The sequence below is a fragment of the Atractosteus spatula genome, chromosome 20, assembly GCF_055471065.1.
Source record: "Atractosteus spatula isolate fAtrSpa1 chromosome 20, fAtrSpa1.hap1, whole genome shotgun sequence".
NCBI classification, from domain to species: domain Eukaryota; kingdom Metazoa; phylum Chordata; class Actinopteri; order Semionotiformes; family Lepisosteidae; genus Atractosteus; species Atractosteus spatula.
Window position 1 is genome coordinate 5,656,922 of NC_142725.1, and position 22,071 is coordinate 5,678,992.

Sequence of the window (22,071 nt, forward strand, 5' to 3'; positions counted from 1 at the left end):
AGTAAATGAACAGGTCTCCATTAACTATTGAAATTTTGTTGCATTATGTACGTTTAGAAAACGTTTTCTAAATGGTTATAAATGTTACACTTTGGTGACGCTTAAGCTCTTGTTAACATCATCTGTTGATTATTGCTGTTGATTTAGCAGCAGGTTGGAAGTCCAGAGCCAAGCTGGAACCTTTCTGCAGCCCTGCCACAGGGAAGATCGTGCTGACAGCTGTGGACTCAGGGCAGAGTGAGCACATGAGCCTCATCATGACTTCTTTCACTGGGGCTCATGCATGGACTTGCCCAACAGGTGTTGGGTGTGCAGTTTCTCTCCATGGTAAAAACAAACACTGCTGTTTTTCTCAGTTTCAACTCATAGCATCATATTTATTTCACATTACATTATGCTGTTTCTATTCTTATCCAGTCATCTTCAAAATCTTCGAATCAATAATTATTTGCAGTGGAAAATTGTCTGTAGAAACATGTCTCATCCGAACAGGTACATTTCATTATTGCCATTAATGCCTTCTTATTTCTTACTTTCTGACCTCACATTAACTCCTATCTCTCAACTTCCCAAGATTACAGGGAAAAAATGCATCCCCTGTCACCTGCACTATAGATCGAAGACTGTTACCTTGTCTGGATCACTTGTGCTCCTCCTTCCTTCACCACTCTAATGAGAGAGACCTGGGAGCACCGGTATGTGCTGAGCATGTTTCTGCTCAATGCAGCTGTGTTTTAGGTTGGAGTCAGTGTTTTTACAGTTTTGAGGCTCGAGGGAACAGACTTTTGTTGCAGCAGATTCACCTGGACCCTTAACGAAATGCCTTGACGATTAAAACATTTGCTCCCAAAAGAGAAAGTTCAGAATGAGGTGGTGGTATTAGTTAAGTGCTGACTTCCAAATTAGCAAGATGGGTGGCCACCTCTTGTTTGTAATCTTTTTTTGTTTATGCTCTCTTTCAGACCACCCAAGCTTTCAGATTCCAGTCCAGCGGTGCTCAAGGTAAAGTATTCTGTCTAGTTATCTCCGATCCATCTAATCTAAAACGAAATCATGAAAACACAAACACTTATTAGTAATTAGCTCAGAATGTGATCTACTGCTCAGGACTTTTTGGGCATTAGGAGCTGCTTATATTGGTCACTTGTATTATGGGTTCAGAAGAGTGAAATCTGTGGGTTTTAATGCTGTCATTTTAATCTTTGGAAGGAAACAAAGCAATCAAGGTTCACATACAATTTTGTATGGCTTTCGGATTATTGTACAGCAAAACTAGAACTGTCTTACACAAATATAATTACCTTTCACAGCTGCAGACAGGGTTACACACACAGAATCACACCAAAAAGGAAAACACTCACTGTTTAAAAAGATATATTGTGAGCTGCAGGACATCAGTCTGGGAGTATTTTAAACATGTCCGGGTTTGCTGGGTGTACAGACTGTTCAGGTCAGTTTAGTTAAAAACCCTCTTTTTTCACTCTTACATTCCCTGGTCTGTCTTTCAAGTTAAAGTTCCAACACTCAAAATACGTTATTGGTGTGATAAAGCCAACATTCACACTGTATTCACCTCCATTTGTCTTTCTCTTTTTCCCATCCTGCCTACATCTCCTCTTTCTTCCCTCATCCTCCACTCTAACTTTGTCCCCACATGACATGTCTGGTAGGTGTCTCTCCCTCTGTTTTTTCTTCAGTAGGGCTTTCTCTTCAGTAGAGTCTTGTATGTCTTCTTCCCTTTTATTGTGGTGCGAACAATATGTCCGTGCTTTTTTGTGGAGGGTCCAGAGGACACGTCTCTCTGGCTGGAGTGTGCTCAGAAGTTACTCCCCTTGTCTGCGGCGTGTGCTCCATACTCGTCTTTCCCTCTCGTTGAGGCGTGTTGAGTAAGCGTTTCAGGCCCCAGTCTGACAGCATCTCCACACTCCAAAACAGTGAGGTATGGACAACAATGACAGGGGGGAACAAACAGATGGCAACACTAGAGAGCAGCCCCTTCAGCACCCTGTCCTGCAGGGAAACCTTCCCCCCAGGACTGGTGTCTGTGGAGTTGTGTCCCGGGAGTGTGCTCGTGTGAGCCATCTGGAGCTGCATGGCTGTCCCAGCACTCTTTTTCTCCCTCTGTGGGGGTGGCAGGTTAATGCGTGGTTCTGTGAAATATCCTGCGTGCGTTGCAATGTCGGGTTTTCCAGCTGCAGCGTGCTTGAACTCCACCTCATCGCTGAAGCAGCCAGTGAACAAATGTGTAGCAGCAGTGTGTGCTTTCACTACATGTACACTATATAGTGTGTCTCCCCATCGCACACCGTGTGTGTTGTAGACAATGAGCCCTTCCTCATAGTCTGTCAGGGAGCCTGTCTGGCTGTCCGTCAGGCTCCCTCGGAGTGCTCTCAGGCTCAGTGTGAGGACGAGGCACAGAGCAAGAGTGGGCAGGATCAGGCTGGGATTGCACAGGGGTCGTAAGGTCGCGGTGATCAGGTTAGGGAGGCAGACAGAGAGAGAGCCACCATCCCAGAGACAGTCTTCCACCAGGTCCTGCTCCAGACCCCACTGTTGCCAGCCATGGAGGGCAGACAGGATCCAGACCAACAGGCAACATAGCAACCCAGGAAAGTGTACCACAGACTCTCTGTCTCCATCCATGTGCCCTTTTCTTTTCTTTCTCCCATTCTGATTAGAGCCTTTTGTCCCACCATCTTTCTCCTGTATCGTGCCATGGCCTCCCCGTTTTCTTGTCTCTCTCTCTTCTTGTCCCTCCAGCCATGGGAGGGGCCAGAGCAGCCTGCAGACTGTCTCTATGGTGATGAGGGGTGTGGTCAGAACCAGTATGGCCCCGTAGGCGTGGCCAAGGAACAGCAGGAAGCGCAGGGCGATGATGTCACCGGACACAGGAAAACGTGGCATCCACTGGTCAGCCAGCCAGAGGAAAGCCAAGAAGGCTGAAGAGGGAGAGAGGGGAACCACTGCAGGTGTTAGCACACAGATAAGGGGATGAGGGCAAAGTTAAAGTTCAGTATGTAATTCTCATGTACATTTCATGTGTTTTATATCCAGTGCCACTTCTTAAAAATTAGATTTTTGTAATATGTGCTTCAGAATTTGCAATCCAAAGTATTGTGAAAGAGAAATATCACTTTGTATTTACTGACATCTCTATTTCTAGTATTCTGAAAAGGTCAGTGAGTGACCAAGCAGGACAATAGTGACAGCAGCCAAAGAGTCAATGCAGATCAGAGGAGAAGTAACAGTCATGTCTCTGAGATGTAGCCTGCCGGAGCATAGTTGTATAGGCAAACACTAAGATAATGATTCTGTGAGTGTTTGACAGGAAGGGTGACAGAAAGTACTCATCTCTTGCAGCAAAATCAAGAAAAAACAGCAAACAGTCACAGAACGAGCTAGACAATGAGAGAGAGAAGTACAGAGGGTGACATTAGGAGTGGGATTGCAGCAGGTCACAGACAGAGGATTAAGAAAGAGTGATGTCTAGAATGATTGAGGAATACCGAGAGAAAGTGGCATAGTAAGTGAAAGAGGGATACTGACAAGAGACAGCAACACAAGAAGTGAAAAAGTGAGAGAGTGTAACAGGAAGTGAAAGAGAAAAACAGAGCTAGTGATGAGTGTGAGCAAGAAAGACAGATTGCACGATACTATAATATCGGTAAGGAGGGACTGGAGATCTGTACCTGTGACACTGACATCGGTGAACAGCAGCAGACAGTTACAGCAGGAGGCAATGGAGATCACTGGAGCTGTGACACTAGGCAGAGTGAGGAGGTTACACAGCAGCTTACATGCTCCCAGACGAACAGCAATCTCCAAAACACCACACATCCCTGAGAAGTAGAGAGTCAGGCTGGTGAATTCACCTTTCCAGACTGGTCTGTGAGCTATATCACACAGCACATCTTCCAAGCGGCTGTTCGCAGTTTATTGTGCAATGTATGTTTCAGGTTTAGCACTTAAAATCGGTATACAATCAGAAACTATAGAAATGTTTCAAATCACAATTCAGAAAAAAACAAGAGGAGATAACATTTCCCATGTTCTAACATTGTGTACTGATATATTTTAAAACACGTTTCAGAAAGAAAAGTTCATCAAGAGCAGCAGAATTGACAGAAACATTAACTCCTGAGTGGGGCTCCTACACATCCATTACCTCTATTTCCTTAGTGTTTTTTGTGCTGCTGAAATAAATGGATTATCAAAAGACCAGACATTTTTTCACAGTGTACAGAAGCTGACTTCTGCAGTCAAGGTGCTGCGTGTGTCCTAACAGCATTTGAATTGGCAACCCCTGGCATCAAATACATAATTCATCTTGCTCATTGTTTAAGCCTCCAAGTTCTTTGATATTGTCTTACCGTAGAACAAAGCATCTGCTTTGCTTTATATGAATGATCTACAGCTCCCCCTGATAGGAATCAAGTGGAAGATATAACAATATTGTTTGTGTGGATTTCCTTCTGGAAAAAACGGCCCAGATTATATTATAAATTGTGAGCCAGTAGGTGTTTGTGTCTGTGTGTTCCCTTTGATGGACTGGCATCCTGTCCAGGGCCAATTTTCCCAGAAGCCATCTCCTACCATTTCTCAGGACTCTAGGAGGAAACCGGACCACCTGGAGGAAACCCACACATAGATGGGGAAAACATCAAACTCCACACAGACAGCCCCCCAGGGATTGAACCCAGGGCTTCAGCACTGCAAGGAAATGCATGTTCTGTCTGTTTCAAATTAGTAATGTGGGTGAAGTTAATGTCGGTGTCAGATTACTTAGGTGTAAACATCAGTGTGCACATAATATACAAAACTGAAACATCCTCTATTCCTGTCCAAATAGGGAACATTGTCTCAAAACCTACTGTCTGAATTATAAATATTATCTTCCCTATTTTCCTCTGAGCAAATTAACATAATTCTGTCACAATAAAAAAACGGGTGGTAAAATTAAAGTTAAAATTAGTGCAAAGCAGGAGATGAAACAGAAAACAATTGAAAACTACGAAAATACTTTACAATTTAGATGCTAGTTTTGCAATAAAACATCTGGTTAATTATGGAGCCTGTAAACATATTGCCACCCTTAGATGTAAATCAGTACATTTATTTTTGAGCTTCCAATTTCTTAAGTAATTTAGAGAGTCAGAAACAAGAGGAGGCCATTCAGCCCATCTAAGCCCCTTTGGTAATTAGTAGCTTATTCTTCATCATCCAGCTGTTTCTTGAAGGAAGCCAGGATATCCACTTAACCTGGGCGGACTGTTCCACACACCCACAGCAATAAAGAATAGGCATTTGGGTGATTTCTAAAAATCACTGAAATGGCAGGAGGTTCAATGGGAGATTTTCTAGCAGTTAAAACTTGAAATTGCACTTTAATTGTAACCTTCTTTTGCATTTCTTGAGAAATGCCATGATTCACAAAAACATGGGGGTTGGAAAGCATGATTCTTTCAGAGTATTTGTCTTATTATAATGCTTCTCCTGATTTTAAAAGCAGTGTTATAAATGTATTATTATATCATCAATTATTATATTAATTTATCATTTATTTACCTTTGCTTAATAAATTTACATTTTAAAAAATGTTTCACTATTTACAATTATTATTAATTGATCATTTATGTACTATTATATAGTTGATTTACTATTATACGGTATATAAAATGGATTTTTTACTATAATGCCCTGATTTTGGAATTTCCAGTTGTGTGTTTCCAGAGCTAATGGCTGTGAACCCCGTGACCACAGGGGAGAAGGAGGACGTGTGGACCTAGGAGGCCACAGGAGGGCGCTGTGTTGCCAAGACCTGAGAGAGCCCTGGACGACAGGTCCCAACCTTGTCCTCGGCCGGGTTCTGCTTATTGTGCGCCACCGCTGGGGAGTCCCAGTGACTGATAGTGTAGTAACTCTCAATAAGCACACTGAAGTGAACCTCAGCACTCTTTACTGTAACTTACTGAACAGTTAGAAACGAGCTCTCCGGCGGCAGTGCAGTGTGCTTGTCTACACTCACTTCACCAGCAAAAGACAACCGGCAGATCTGGATCTGAGGTCAAGCAACACTTAACCTTTACGTTACAATAACCTACAACAGCTATAACAAATAGGGCCCTCCGTCAGTCAGCAAAGTGATATGACCCTGGTTTGAACTCGCGCCACCTGGATTATTCAACTCAACACTCAGATGGGAGAGGGGACGTGTCTTTACCAGCTGAGCTACAGGAACTTGTCACCGTTCAGTTTGAGTATGGCAGGAAAAACGCCACCATCGTTCATTTTAGATAATTAACCTTAACTCAAGTATGTCTTAGTATTTTTTTACTTAGCAATAGTATTTTTTTTTGTTCTCATACAGAAATAAAGACACAGAAGTGTTTTTCAGCATGTGCTCAGCTTACCGATTAGTGTTCAAAATGACCGATTTGGAAACATCAGATCAACTGCAGTCCCCCCCCCGCCCCGAGTCTGATTTGATCAGATCTCAGAATGCAGGCTCGGCCCGGGTGGGTACTGTACTTATGTAACGGATGAAGCGAGTCTCCTCCTGCAAGCATGGAACATTGGGAACCTTTGGGATGAAAAGAGCTATATAAAAGACTTTTTTCTAAAAAAAAAAACTTTGTGGTGCCAGCAAGGCAAAAGCAGTGTTGCACGGTAAGGAATTGAAATTCAAGGCAAAGAAAACTGTCGCCATGCAGTTTCCAGGCCTGTGAAGAACTGTTTGAAAAATTGAAAAGCACTCTGCCGCTCCAGTATTTCACTGCTCACATCATCCCTGTCAGTTTGTTTCAGCTTCAAACAAAACAGCCGAGCTGGAAAAGCAGGCACCTTTTGTCTCCTGTTCACAGGTGTTCTTCTGTGATACAAGTACAAGGAGAGAAAGGCACGGGTTCCATTCACATCTCCCTCTTTAGTCAGGCAGCTAGTTTTGTCCTTTTGGCATTTATTTTATCTCTGCCGTTTTTTTCATGACATGTGAAAATGGTACAAAGGTACAGATCTCATCCCTGTATGCAAATAAGAGATTATCAGATACAGTATTCTGAGCCCAGTGCGAGAGAAGACATCATAGACCATTGCTATCTGAGCTGCTTATCATTCTTACTATACGCTTATCACCACCCAAGCAAGTTTCAGTACTCCAAACTGCTTTGTTTCTTTGTTCCGCTTTGCTTATCAAATATCATGTCCTTAGTGGTACCCAACTGGTTTGGAACTGCAAGCTTTTTAACAACGCATCTTACTGCTGCACCCCCAGCCCTGCACAGAGAGGGAGGGCCTGGAGACACACCGATCTGTCAGAGCCTCTTGGCATTTATCGTGCTGAAAGCTTTATCACAGTGCTGTACAAGAGGGCGAGTACTGATTGGAATAGCGGTGTGTCGCTCGCTGATGTCACAGCATGAAGCTGTGGAAACCCTGGCTAGCACAAACTTGGAGGCTCTTGGTTAATTGTGTACCATCATCAATCACAGTCCCCTAATTTAACATGACCCCAGGCTCAAACTAGTAACGCCTTCACCGAACAGCTCCAATACTGCTCATGGTTTCCCACAGTCGTATACCCACCAAGCAGGTCGCCTGGCTAAAAACTGGTGCCCGGACAAACAAATGTGTGAACGCTGACAAAACATATACAAGAATCCATGTTGGAAAAACTGCTTTGCAGTGAAACACCTCAAGATCATTCGCGAGCCAGCAGCCTCTACGGTACATAATCACACAGCTGTCAAGTCTCACCCGTTGGTACCACATCCACATTTTGGCCTGAAAATCGCACTTATTTGCCTCAAGTCTAGTCTTATTAAAGGAAATTAAGTAATGAACATAAAATTGAGCAATTACCGTAGAGACTCGCCATTCCTTTAATTAACCAGTTTTTTTTTTCCCTGTGTGAGGTAAATATAAAAAGCATGCAATCCCAGTTTCAACTGAAAAATCGTACGCATTAGGATTAGTGTTAGTAACGATGTAGAAAAAACACAGGGTTTCCTCTCAGCTGAATTATCGGGTCACAGACAGTAATTGTGTGCCTTTCGCTGCTCGTGACAGCTGCTGAGAGCCATCATGTGTGAAGAATCATCAGGGGAAGGGAAGCCACTTCATTTCCAACGTGCAAAAAAAACCTTTGCCTCAAATGAGTGAACAGCGCCTCAGTAGCAAGAGGAACAAAAATAATTGTTTTAATTGAGCATTAAAATGAAAACATACAATTGACCCCAGAAGTGAATAATTTTATTGTGACCTCTACATATATTTCCTGGACTGAGGCTCAGCCACACCAGAGATGGCGACGCCTAGCTTGGAACGTATGACCCAGCCTTCTCCCTGAAAATGACGCTAATCGAGTCGTTCAGGAGTCCCATTTCTTCTACTTTTCAGGTAAATCAGAACGGATCCCGAAACACTGAAATCTCAAACATCGCTCTGCTAGCGCACGATAGATCTGATCAAGAGTCATGTCTGCATTAAACTTTGGTTCCTTTTCCTAAAAACTGCAAACTGAAAAATCGGTGGACTGGACTAGTGATTTTGCATTTGACTCAAAGGAATCTGAATTTCTGGAAAAGAAGGACTGAATTGCCCCGTTTAAAAGCCTCAATTATGTTTTTTGATGTTGAAGGACTCTGGTAAAGGGAGCAAAAAGTGGCCTTCATTTAATCTTTCTTTTTCAGCCCTTTTCAGTGGTGATTTTAAAGGGTGACTGCAGTAAGGGTTCAAGATGTTCATCTGATGTAATATGCGTGTACAATAAGATCATGGCCTTGGATAAGACGTGAACTAAGAGGATGTCTCTGACAGAGACTAAATGAAAAAAAAAGAGACCAGATAGCTCCTGTGACATATCTTTGTGGCCTTTTCGTATATTGACCTTCAGTGTTTCAACCCTGGCACATACTGTAGGTGTATTTGGGTAAGTAAGAGTGTCTTTTCCCCACAAAAGTCCCTTCAAACTGGACAGCAGTGGAAGATTCAGTGTAACAGATTGGTCCTGCAGATCCACAGCAGAAACGCCTTTCCAGATCTGGCTAATCCTGGGAGTTATTTCTTTTTTTATGTGCATGGTAGAAACCTGGAGAATACCTGGTCCTCTTCTTGGGGAAATTATTTTGTTTTTTCTTGACCATGCGACTTCAAGCTTTTGCAGTGGAACACTTGTGCATCGGACTTAAAAGTTCTTATTTATAGTGCCGGATTTCCCATTAGGCTCTGTTGGCACAGTACCTAGGGCCTACGAAGGAGGGAAACACTAGTGACTGAAGAAAAAACTATATGAAATAACAAGCTTGCGATTGACTCTAGGTGCTCCAAATCAATAATCATACGCTATCTAGCAGCTGTTCTAGAAACTAGAAGTATCGAAGTGATGGTCGCTCGACTTGCTCCATCAATCAAGTGGTTAAGCACTAGAATAGTTTAAAATGCAGCATGTCAATCAACGTAATTCAATTGGCGTTTACCCCTCTTTTTGCACATTTTGGAGTGAAAGTGCCTAGGGCCTACGAACACCAAAATCCGGCCCTGCTTATTTGTGAGAGTCTTGCACCCTTTAGATAAATATTAACCGCCTGTCCTTGTGTGCCTACTGTGCTTTGGAATGTAGATCTGCAGTTTGATACACAGGCTTTTACAGAGAGTAAGAGAAGCACTAGAGAATACGTCATTTATTTTCGTTCGTGGCTTAGTGACACAAAATTAATATCACTGTGATGCAAATTTTCATTTCAGCAACTGCGATGCCTCAGGGGGGTTCAGAGAGGAAATGTGTATTTCTGAACTCCACATTTTAATCGCAAACGTTCTCAGTATGAAGTAAGCAACCTGTAATGTCCAGCACCTGGTTCTCCAGGCAGGAAAACCTCAGAATTTCCCCAAACCCCTCTTCAGTTGCAGTCTTATTTGCATCCCTGCAATTTCAAGACATGAAACAGAAACTCTGGCTCTCTTACTTTGACTGTGGTACTTTTTTTTTTAGAAAATGACATTTCTTCATGTTTTTTTTGGTACCAAGATTTTTTTTCGGAAATGCCTGAGGAGACACATCAGCAGAAATTATCTGCTGACCCCTGGTTAGAACAGTTAAGCACCAGAGATGACTAATTGTGCTCTTGTAGCCTTCTTACATGTTACAGTTATTGCTATTAAGCCAACCCCATATATTTTGAAGCTAGCCGGTGACACTGCAAGTGCCTTTGATAAAAAATGTAGTTCTGCTACAGCAGATTTTACATGGAGAATAAAAACAGAGTACCTTCTCTGATAGTCAGAGAAAGTTATTTTCTTCTACATATAAACAAGTACATCTTTATTTATAAAAATAAACCCATAGAAATGTTTGGATTTATTTTTGTGTTCAATAAAGGTGGTTTAAAAAACAACTAAAATGTTTAGGTCATTTTTTCAAATATTGTACTGGATCATACTAAATGTAGTCTAACAGCTGTGCATTACAGGTAAGATATAATCATGTTTGGTCAGCGTTTTCTAGTTTACTTCTGTTGCACTTCAAATTCAAATAACTTTGTGCCAGGTTTGAATACAATGCATAGGACAACATTAATTTGTGGTGGAAATATTCATCTTCTGCAGCACATTTGAATTTTCCAACATTCAGCTGCCTTGTGTGTTTTGTGAATTAATATCCTTCTGTGCACGTGTTCCATCTTTAAATGGCACCATCAAAATTATATGACACTAAAACTGCTGCAATATGTTGACTTGGTATGTTTGCAGTGTTTGTGAAGTGGATATCTTTACATACCACTGATAAAGGGAGAACTTCAAACATTGAGGAATATACACAGTCAGAGCTCAATTGTTCTGTGCACAGGTAATGTCAAAACAAACAAAACTCCTTTCAAACTACTTTCAAACTACTCTTGGAAGTATTTGTGGGCTCACCTTATTTTTGGAAATCGCAATTCTGGCACATAAGCATCTTTGTAGGTGGACCAGCATGATTGATTTCCCCAGTGTGTTGTTTTTGTGGACCAACAACAAAGTTGCGCGCTATCCTATTTCTGAGCACTCGCGGGTATGAGATAATGATGTCTTACAACTTCAATTTAACTGCATGAGCGGCATCTTTGCAATTCAAGACATGAGTATTTTGACAGCCTAACCACTGCCAACTAACTTAAATGAACTGCGCGGTTTGCATCGTCCCTGTACCCAAGCTGCTCTAGACGGATGTGTACAGATAGGCAGAGAGGTGATGGAGACAAGTTTGTCTCCCTTTACCGCTCTGACTGCTTCAGGTTCGTGCACTAACCTGTAATTACAACTGCAGAGACAGAGAGCGAAGGAGCGTGAGCGGCGTTAGTAAAATGAACATGATTATGCACACAAGTGAGATGGAGAAGGAGGAAATACAAGTCGATCTGCGGAAAACAACAACAAAAAAAGACGAATACACACAGAACAAAAAATCGGAGCGATTGATCCACGCTTACATACCTTCTCACGCACGAGGCTTCGCGATTTAAGAAAAGCAGTGCCGACTCCTCTATCCTCCCCGGTGTGTCTTACACACTCCTGTTTTTAACCCTCTCCACTTCTAAATTCCGTGGGCGTGCCCGTACTTCACTTCGTCCTCACCTGGGGTTGGGGGAGGTTGTGTCAGTATTTACTCAAAACGGGAGGAACAGGTCTGGTGGCTCCGGAGTGTGACTAGTGCTCTGTGTGTGTTGTGAGTGAACCTTTACTGTAATGATTTTTATTGTGAGATTATCTCAAGCGGCGTTGGTGCCAAAATCTTTTTTTTTAACTTCGCAAAACAGGACAAAGAGACGCAGCATTATATTTAAATCAGGGAGACACGGCAGGTAACAGCTGCGGGTCAGGGACCGCCTGTCTCTCACACCGGTTTCCAGGCAGTATCACTCTGACTGCAGAGCGACCCCCCCAGCTGGTGATCGGTCCTGTTCCCACCTGTGCGGGAATTTCCCGTTCAGCTTCACCTGGACCTGGGAGACACCGCACACGCTCAACAAAGACACAGATGTTTACACCGTTAACACTCCTGGCAAGAACAAAGTAACACACAACAATGGGAAACTTTTTGCACACCAAATCCCTGACGTATTTAATTCCATCATAATCGCGGCAGTTGTAAACTGACGTGGACGGACAGTATCGCGCTGTTAATGTGGTGTTATTTAGGACTTAGTCTTGTAGGTAATATGTTTATAAACATCGTGAAGACCCGTGAATTATTGATCAGTAAAGCAAGTAATCCGTTCCATTAAGATAACTCGATTTTTGCTTTCATAGGACCTGTAAATTGAAAGCAGGGTACTACAGTTGAATTGATCAAGTAAAATACCCGGGTGTATAAACAGATCGCTTTGCATAAAATTGTCAACCAAGTTAATTGTTATAATAATTAATAATAATAATTGCTTACATTTATATAGCGCTTTTCTGGACACTCCACTCAAAGCGCTTTACAGGTAATGAACGTGAACTTTCATCTGGGCTATTTCAATAATTACTGCAAAATCCCAAGCGCTGTTACACTATGTAAACTTAAAACGTAAAAACCCCTGTTTGCATTTGTCTCCTTTTAAACAAAGACGGCGATTATTTAAAAAGCAGTCCGGTGTTATTTTACAAACGCTGCGTAGTGGTGTGTACTGATTTCGGAGGGGAGCGCTGCCTCCTGTCGCCGAGCATGTGGTGTGAACTGGAGGAGAGCTCGGGGTGTCCCCTTGTGTAGGAGCAAGGTCAGGGGGTAACAGCACATCCAAGATCCGGGAGGGAAGCGGACAGCTACACAGCCCCAGAGTCCTCATCCCCGAGGAACGCGTGAGAGTCCAGGCGACTGCTGTTTGCCTGGCTGTGCGGTGAGACTGGAGCGGTGAGACACCGGTCGCAGGGAAAGGCCTCAGTTCCTGCCTCTGTCGTCTCCGGGCTCTCTTGCGCTGGCGGTCCATGTGCCCAAAGGGTCTTGGGGCTGCCCCCTGTCGAGAGCCCTGGCAGAGGGGGAGGGGGGGCTGCCCGCAGTCTGCTGGCCAGGCTCTGCCCGTGCCTGTGGCTCACCTGAGGAGACCCAGGGGTCTTCCTACGGGGCTGCCATCGTCACGGTCACCGTTTCTAACGTGAGGGGCTTGCTGCCGGCATCTGTTCGGCGTGCCAAGGGGGGTCTAAGGGCTGCGCCTTGGGCCCCCTAGCAGACGAGCGGGCGCTGGGTGGGGGTCTAGCTGGGCCTGGGGGTCCCAGAGGAAATCCAACCCCAGGATGCACATTGCCTGGATGGGGGGGAGATCCAGATCGGTCCCTTAAATTGCTCGTTCCCTGCTTCCGCTATCACAGGAGTCCACCTGGGCGTGGGGGGTCTCTTCTCCTGTTGGTCTACCAAAACTCAGATCGGTGGGTAGCTGTGGGCATCTACGAGTAGGAAGTCAGGGAGTAGGAACGTCGTCTTTGACCGGGTGTTCACTAACGCCTGGCAGAGCTCTCCTTCAGCTCTAACCCGAAGGTGATGGTATAGTTCGGAATGCACCGCGGGAGAGAGTACTCCTCTCGCACTCTCTGGTCGCTAACGTGACCTCGCCCGCATGGCGCGCAGGCCTTGACGTCTGCTCCGTGGTGGGAAGATGGAGTGCGCTTCTCCAGACTGCTCCCAGGTTCGCTGGGGCGGCTGGGCAGACAGGTGTCACCAGCGGCCGGGGGTGAGGCTGTATGAGAAGTGGCGCGGAGTCGGTTCTCCCCGAATGCCTTCCCAGGGGCCCGGTCCCATTTCGCACCCCGCTGTTTTCTCGGCGACGTCCATACTGAAGTCCGCTGGAAAGGGCGGCTGGGAGATCCTGCTGGCTGAAACCACTGCGGTGAACAGGCCCCACACCCAGATCGGTGGAGGACAGCGGCACAGACTAGACAGGAGGCAGCTTCTCAGTGCAGAGGGATTAATGGCGCTTTTGATTACAGAAGTGTGCCGCTTGCCAGAGAGAGATAAGGAGGGGGGGGGAGCACAGTGTCCTGTAGCTCATCATGCATGCAAAGAGGAAGACAGCTGGGGGCACCCCCTCCTGAAGGGTGCAGGAAGTGAAGCTGCCAGGGTGCAAGTTCAGGGGTTAACGGCACAGTCCAAGATCTGTGGTGGGGGGCGGACTGCTACATTTATAATAATAACTCAGTATTACACAATAAAATTTTTTAGTTTTCCACAGAGCACAGCCCAGAAATGCACCAAAGCTGGTGAAATACAGTCGGGTGGTACCTCAGGCCTTTCAGTCTGTCCTCCATCATTCATCCCATGCGATCCAGCGAAAGCAAAATGTTTTCACACGTGGATTTCCCAGTTTTGATAAAAAAACTACAACTTCAGCTCAGCTATGTTAGTCAAGAAGCTCATTCCCCTGGGTGTCTGTGTGTACGAGAGGCTGTCCTAAGCAATCTGCATTTAACTCAGCAGGAGTAATGTTCTTTTTGCCCAGGAAACCAGCCCAGGCCAGATAAGAATGAAGTGTTTGTCCTTGCCAGCAGTAAAAAAGGAGAGGCGAGTGTGAGGTAAATGACTTTGAATGTTTTCAAACCTCCACCATTATTGAAGCTCAGTATGAGTTCAAAGAAATCTGAAATGCTGATGATAAGGGGTATCAAAACAAAAATATAAATAAGCATTTGGCAAGCGCAGCCAGGTTTTGCCTTAACTGAGGCTTAGTGGTTGTGGGCAGCCATGTCTTGTTCAGTAACTCTGTATCCAGTATAGAAAGAAAGTCTAGTCTCATGATTCTAAGTGTCTACGACTAAAGCCCACAGATCAGTCCTGAGGTCTTTTCAGTTTCTTGTATTCCTTTTTTATTTTGCTAGTCCTTGAAATGACAGCAGTTTCTAATGAATGATTAAGAAGGTATAACAAGAAATAGACCTGGGATGAAAAAAAAATTGTGGTTTAAAGTTTTTGAATCTTCTATTCTTGTAACTGAAGAAAGTAAAACAATCTGGATGCTGTCTGGAATTTCTGGCTTTCTGAACAAAGTAAGGGAGCGCAGTGGTCAGTATTACTGCCTCATAGTGCTGGGGCCCTGGTTTCAATTCCTGGGGTGCTATCTGTATGGAGTTTGCATGTTCTCCCTGTCTCTCCCTGTGTTCGTGTGGGTGTCCTCTGGGTGCTCCAGTTTCCCCCAACAGCCCAAAGACATACTGGTAGGTTAATTGGCTTCTGGTAAGACAGGCCCTGGTGTGAGTGTGAGTGTGAGTGTGAGTGTGTGTGCCCTGTGATGGACTGGTGTTCCATCCAGGGTGTACCCTGTCTTGCGCCCATTGCTTGCTGGGATAGGCTACAGATAGTTAGAAAATGCATTGATGAATGACTAGAATGTGAGTTCAGGACAGAGTCAGACACAGTCACAATCCTTATTTAAATGGAATTGTTTGCTATCTCATTTATACTGGGGTGTGGTGTGATTTTAAATTATTTTTAATTTAATTTAAGTCAATAGGTTCCATGGTCCCTTTGCAGATGGGCAGCATTCCAACAGTTTGTCAGTTTAAGTCGAGGTTTCCTGGGTTAATTTCCACCAAATAAAAGATTTGAAAGAAAATTTGATTCCAAGACAAACAGGGGAGTGGCAGCAACACTCACTCCAAAGCACACAACTAGCAGCTACTTATTTCCAACAGAATGTGCAGACATTCGAACACCATGAAGCAACAATACCACTGGAGTCCATAATGGACTGTGGGCACAATGCCAAACTCCCTGATACCACCATCGACCCACAAGTTCTGCATGATCTATTTTTCTGTTGACAGAAGCCGCTAGCGAGGATGGACAGCACTGGAGAGTTTTCTGCTTCACAGTTCTGAATATGTCTGTTTGCCTAGTGACTTCTGTGAAGAACCCAATGGCTCCTTTTTTGTCTCGGTTTTGCATGGGTGTCCCTTACCTGCCAGAATATTAGGCCTCCCACAGCTCTTTGTTGTCTTATTCCTATATTCAGCCACTTGGGAACTTTTCCTACTGCAGGGTATTTACTGGAGCTCTTTTGAGTGAAATGTCTTTGTCAAGGGCATATAAAAGCAGAGTCTCACCCACAACTGTCCAGTCCAGAATTTAATGCCTTAATTGAGTAACAATTTCAAGGGTCTCTAGTTGAGGAAGACCTGCCTTTTCTAAATCCGTGTTGACTATCTGATTGAATCCTGCCGCCATCTAGATGGCCCTTTGATTAAGTTCTAATTATTGTTTCCCTAAGCTGACATGTAATAATGTCAGACATGCAGGCTTATAATTACTTCATTTTTATCACCCTTTTTACAGATTGGTGCTACAGTTTTTCAGGCAATAGATATTGTCCCTGACCTGACTGACTGTTGGAAAATTTTTAACAGTCTGTGAATAACATCTTTTCCTTTCTTACGTATAATTAGCAGAATACCAAAAGACCCTGGAGATTTCATTTAAATACTTGTAATAGCTGCAACATCTCTAATGTGCTAATACTAATACAGAACTTCCCTCATTTCCTGGCCCGAGACATGATGTTATCTTCTTCCTATATAAATATCTAATTGAAACAGTGAATTAATACTTCAGCTGTTTCTCTTTCATTATATAAACTTTTCCCATTATTTTTCTGATTATCTGTATTTCACATTTATCATTCTGTGGCTGTTGCATTACTAAAAAAAAAATGTTTTCGCCACTGTTGCAACATTATTTTTTTTCTCGAAATTTCCAATATAATTTTTTACCTGTATGTGCAGTTCATTATGTCCCATTCTGCAACTGTTTTTTAATTAAATTATTACCGTATATAGTTCTTTTTATGCTTATTTTTCTTTATCTTCTTTATCTATTCTTTTTCTCTTTAGAAAAAACACTTTGGATTAATCAGTTTTGTATTTAAAGTAGAATATACTGTTGCTATCCATTCGGTACTATATCTGTGTATCAGTATAATAAAAATCGACGTTATATCCCAATCTATTTTCACAAAATGACTCATTTCCTTCTAGTCTGCCTCTCTGAAATTAAAAAAACTTTTGCTTTGGACATCTCAGGTTTCAAAATATACTGTGCTTCAAAGTGTACCACATTATTCTTACATTTCCCTAATGCCTCTCTCATGTTTTCTAGGTAGTAACTAGTTCAGTACAGGCAGCGGTGTTCGGACAAGCTTAGTAACAATATGGCTGATAGCTTTGCAGGCCATTTCATTTTCAGCTTCTGATGTTTCTGAGGGGTTTCCCCTGTTAATCGGATGGCACTCTCCCATTGTAATCAGTTCTTGTTTTAAACATTTCCTGATTTGCTTTGAATTTGAATTGAATTACAACTTTATTGTAATGGATATATGATCTTGGTGGGCTGCAGAATACTCTTAACAAATGGCAGTTTTAATATTTTAAAGTTTAGTCTACAGTATATGTTCAGTGAGACTCTTGATACATTCAAATTCAGTTCCTCTTCCATCCTTCCTGTCTCTCTGGAACGCTCTGTATCTGCTAATGTTTTATTATCACCATCACTCTCTGTTAATAATAGTAATAATTGCTTTCGCTTATATAGTATAGCGCTTTTCTGGACACTCCACTCAAAAGTGCTTTACAGGTAATGGGGACTCCTCTCCACCACCACCAGTGTGCAGCCCCACCTGTATGATGTGACGCAGCCAGAGTGCACCAGTACACTCCCCACACACCAGCTCTCAGTGGGGAGGAGAGCAGATTTAAGAAGCCAGTTCATAGATAGGGGTTATTAGGAGGCCATGATTGGTAAAGGCCAATGGGAAATTTGTCCAGGACACCCCTAGGTGACACCCCTAGTCTTTTTGAGAAACACCCTGGATTTTTAATGACCACAGAGAGTCAGGGCCTCAATTTTACGTCTTATCTGAAAGACAATGCTTTTTTATGGTCAAGTGGGCACTAGGAACACTATACTGGGGCATTAGAACCCACACAGACCGCAGGGTGAGCACCCCCTACTGGCCCCACTAAAACCTCTTCCAGCAGCAACCTTAGTTTTTCCCAGGAGGTCTCCTGACCAGGCTCACACCTGCTGAGCTCCAGTGGGCTGCCAGCTGTGATGATATAGCTGCTGTTAAACTTGTTTTTGTAATTCCAATCACATTCTAGTTATAGGTGAATGAAGTAGCTTCTATTTCTTGCATTTTGTTGCATATTTTGCTTGGTCCTTATAAGGTTTGTTATTCTCTTGAAATCTCTTTTTGCAAATTTTCTTTGGATTCCCTCCCTTTTCATTATAATTTAAATGCTTTTGAATTTTTCCGAATAGCCTTGTAAAGCATGTTCATCCTACACAGTATGTTTCAATGGCCTTTGCTATAGGAGAACTGAAAACATTGAACAATTCTTGTTTTCGCCATGTTCTCAGCCTCAGCTGTGTTGATAGATCAATATTTTCATTCCTCCCCCTGTGTGTGGTGCCAGAGAAAACCACTGCTCTAGTCCGGCTCTTCAGTTTGCTTACATGGTTATTGCACAATGTTAGGTTGTGACTGATGTCATACAGTGATATATACTGATGGAAAAAAGAAATGCAATATTTTCTGAAATGAGAATACTATAGTTATAGCTTATGTACTTTCACAAAAAGTTGTGAATTTGTCCTCTGACCAGCAATACAACTTGTGCAGTGAGGCATTGCAACTTGCCAATCACACGAAAGCTTGTTAGGTGCACTTTTACCCAACGAGGTCCAGGTGGAACAATGCCAGATCAGGTCACCTTTAAAAAGGCCTTAATTCAAAGCTTAGGTCACTGCAAGAAAAAGGCCACACTTAGTCAGTTTTTTGTGCATTCTAAAATGCCTTGAATGTCCCCAGAAGCAAGGGAGAGGGCCATTGGCATGCTGCAGGCAGGCATGTCATGTGCCAGCGTTGCCAGACACTATGGAGAAAGCTGCTCCACTTGGTCCTGACTGCAGAGAAGGTTTCAGCAGACCGGCAGGACAGATGACTATCCAAGATCCGGTCACCCATGAGTGACCACACCAGAGCAGGACCGACACATCAGACTGGTCCGTCTGAGAGATCGTTTCAGATCTGCCACCCGTACTGCTGCTGAAACTGCCGGCAGACACAATGCCCACATCAGTGACAGGACAGTCAGGCTCCATGCTGCTGGCGTTAGAGCAAGGCGACCTGTCAGAGGACCTCTGCTCACACCTCCTAGATGTCACACCTGACTCGCTTGGGCCAGACAGAAGCTGTGATGGACTCGTCAGCAGTGGCATCAGGTCCTCTTCACAGATGAGTCACTCTTCAGCCTGTTCCACGCAGACGGGAGGCCCAGAGTGTGGAGGAGGAGGTGTTGCGTTTCATTTTTCCATCAGTATATATATATAATCTATGCAAAGATTACTTGCTTCATTTCTGAAGAAAAAAATGTCACTGTTGGTCCTTTGAAACCTTGTGTTCCTGTTGTGTCATTTGATGAACTGCGCCCCGATCAGAGTGATTATAGTGGTAAAACAGGCAGTGAAATTCAATCTGAAAGGCAAGGTCATCACCTCCAACAGGAAGCTTTTTCCAGCTTGAATATACAGTATGTAATAAGTTCAATAGTTAATGTGTGCTGTACAGTAGTCATTATGTCCAGGGACCACTGCTTAAGACCACTGAAGAACTTGAACTTTATTGCCATATGTAACCGGTACATGTACTGGTACAATGGAATTCTTACTTATAGAAAGTCTCTGGATTGTTAAAGAAGTGTAAAAACACAGAGTGCAGACAGTGCATCAAGACAATATACAAACAGACAGTAGACAATGTACAAGTCAACAGTTTGAATGTAAACAATGTAGACATGTAAACAATGACTGGACTGTGCAATAAATAAGAAATCATAATGAGGTAGATGGGGTAGGTGTGGTCCAAGGGGCATGGCCAAATGTGTACTCCAATTGCACTGCTTGTGGGTAGAAGCTATTGAAGAATCTGGTGGTAAGTGTCCGTATGCTCTTGCATCTCTTGCCTGAGGGCAGTGGGGTGGAGAGCTCATGCCCGGGGTGGTGACTGTCCTCTGTGATGGCCAGAATTCTCTCGATGGTGCAGTGGTAGTTCACCGGCACACTGGCATCCCCCATCGCTTGAGGCACCTCAGGAAATAGAGGCTCTGCTGAGCCTTCTTCAAGATAGAGTCCGTGTTCACAGTCCAGATTAGGTCATTAGAAATGTGAATTCCCAAAAACCCAAAGCTGGTGACTGTTTCCACTTCTGTTCCATCAATACTGAGTGGGCTGTGAGTGTGTGGCCTGTGTCTCCAAAAGTCCACTATTAGCTCTTTTGTTTTACTCACGTTCAAGTCCAGGTTGTTGCTATGACACCACGTCAGCAGCTGTACGACTTCATCCCTGTAAGTGGACTCGTCATCATCGCTGATCAGGCCTATTATAGTGGTGTCATCTGCAAATTTACTAATGCGGTTGTTGCTGTGTCTTTCTGTGCAGTCATGAGTGAATAGGGAGTACAACCTTGGACTCGAGACAGCAGCCTTGTGGGGTTCCAGTGCTCAGGGTGAGTTGGGTTGATGTTTTATTACCTATCCGCATCACCTGTGGTCTCTCGATTAGGAAGTCCAGCAGCCAGTTGCAGATAGAGTTGCACAGACCTAATCCCCTGAGCTTTGTCACCAGTTGACTGGGTATGATGGAATTGAATGCTGAACTGTAGTCCACAAACAGCATTCTCACAGAGTTCTTAGTTTCCAGGCGTTCCAAGGCTGTATGTAGAGCTAGTGATACAGCATCATCCACTGATCTGTTGTTCTGGTTGGCGAACTGCAAGAGGTCCAGGGACTCTATTATGGAGAAGTTGATGTGTGTCAACACCAGCTTCTCCATGCATTTCACCATCACAGATGTTAATGCTACTGGGCGGTAATCATTCAGGCACGTTACTTTTGCCTTTTGGGGGAGTGGAACAATAGTGGGTTGTCCGTAAACACTGTGGTCAGCTGGGCTGCACATGTCCTAAGGACGCGGGGTGGTATCCCATCAGGCTCTGCATGTCCTGCTCTGAGAGTTTCAGAACAAACTTGCCCTGTACACTTGGGGTCTTCTCAGCAGTGTCTGTGTTCGAAGCATCAAAGCGGGCACAGAAATGGTTCAGCTCGTCAGGCAGAGTGAATTGCTGAAGAGACATATCACTAGGATATTTGTGCAGTGTATTTCCGACTAAATAAAGAAGAATTGTGGAAATAATGTAACTTGACTAACTTTTCTAAAATGAGCTATAAAAGCATTACACATTTTTCCCACATCCTGTCAGCTTATAAACGTATCACCCTACTAAAGCACTCACTATGTGCAAAAGCAAAACCACAGCTTCTAATATGTATAGTTTTCACATGAGAATGCGTTTTTCACATAGCTTCTCAATACAATTGCTATTTTGGAAACAAAGTACCAATTCTAACAATTATTTTTCTGCAGTCTTTTATCTCTGTTATTGGGGGGGGGTTAGGCTTCGGTGGCCTATACTGCTTATTTGATTAATGGCCTCTGGGATACCTGATTGTGACTCCAGCTTAGACCCTCTCAAGGCTCAGCTCAACTACAGTGAGCAACCAGAACACAACACTTAATGAATCTGAGTAGCAGCAGATAAAAAATAAAAAAACAATTACCAGCAACAGAAGTAGCAGCCTCTCTTCCTGCAGAATCTGGTTCTCAGCCTGGGTCCAGGATGACTCCTTTGGTGTCTGATTTTAGTTCCAATAAATTTCTGAATTACTGTGAGTAATTTCGGGATTTGAGCTGCGTGTTTGATTAGCACTTTGTAATCCTTTTTCTGCACTCAGTCCTTACTTTCAAAAATACCCAGATGCAGCTGTCTTTTACCCAGGAAAATTAGCAAACAGAACTTTGATCATTCTCTCTCCAATGTGCTTATGAATGGTTGCTGCCTTCTGTCCTTGTAATAGGTGACCAATTAATGATGTACTGAGACAGCTGGGAGCAACCCTGTATCTAAACTACAAGACCTAAGTAGTATATTTTAGAATAATTAAAAAGCTATCAAGGGTTACAAATTAAGTTATACAAAAAATCCATGTTACTGCTAATTTTGTTTTCCCTTTTTT

At 43.5% G+C, this 22,071-nt stretch overlaps 1 protein-coding gene across 2 annotated transcripts; it reads right to left on the reverse strand.

Moving 5' to 3' along the window:
• Window positions 1-355: 355 nt before the first annotated feature.
• On the reverse strand, window positions 356-21,823 carry LOC148817408 (uncharacterized). 2 transcript variants are annotated; one of them, XM_088938435.1, is made up of 3 exons: window positions 21,616-21,823; window positions 3,690-3,839; window positions 356-2,939 (listed from the first exon to the last, which is right to left on the reverse strand). In XM_088938435.1, the coding sequence occupies exons 2-3, from the start codon at window positions 3,835-3,837 to the stop codon at window positions 1,741-1,743; spliced, it is 1,347 nt and encodes a 448-aa protein (XP_088794561.1). In that variant the 5' UTR covers window positions 3,838-3,839; window positions 21,616-21,823; the 3' UTR covers window positions 356-1,740. The 2 variants fall into 2 exon arrangements, with proteins under 2 accessions (XP_088794561.1, XP_088794560.1); XM_088938434.1 differs by lacking the exon at window positions 21,616-21,823 and adding an exon at window positions 11,470-11,610.
• Window positions 21,824-22,071: the final 248 nt, after the last annotated feature.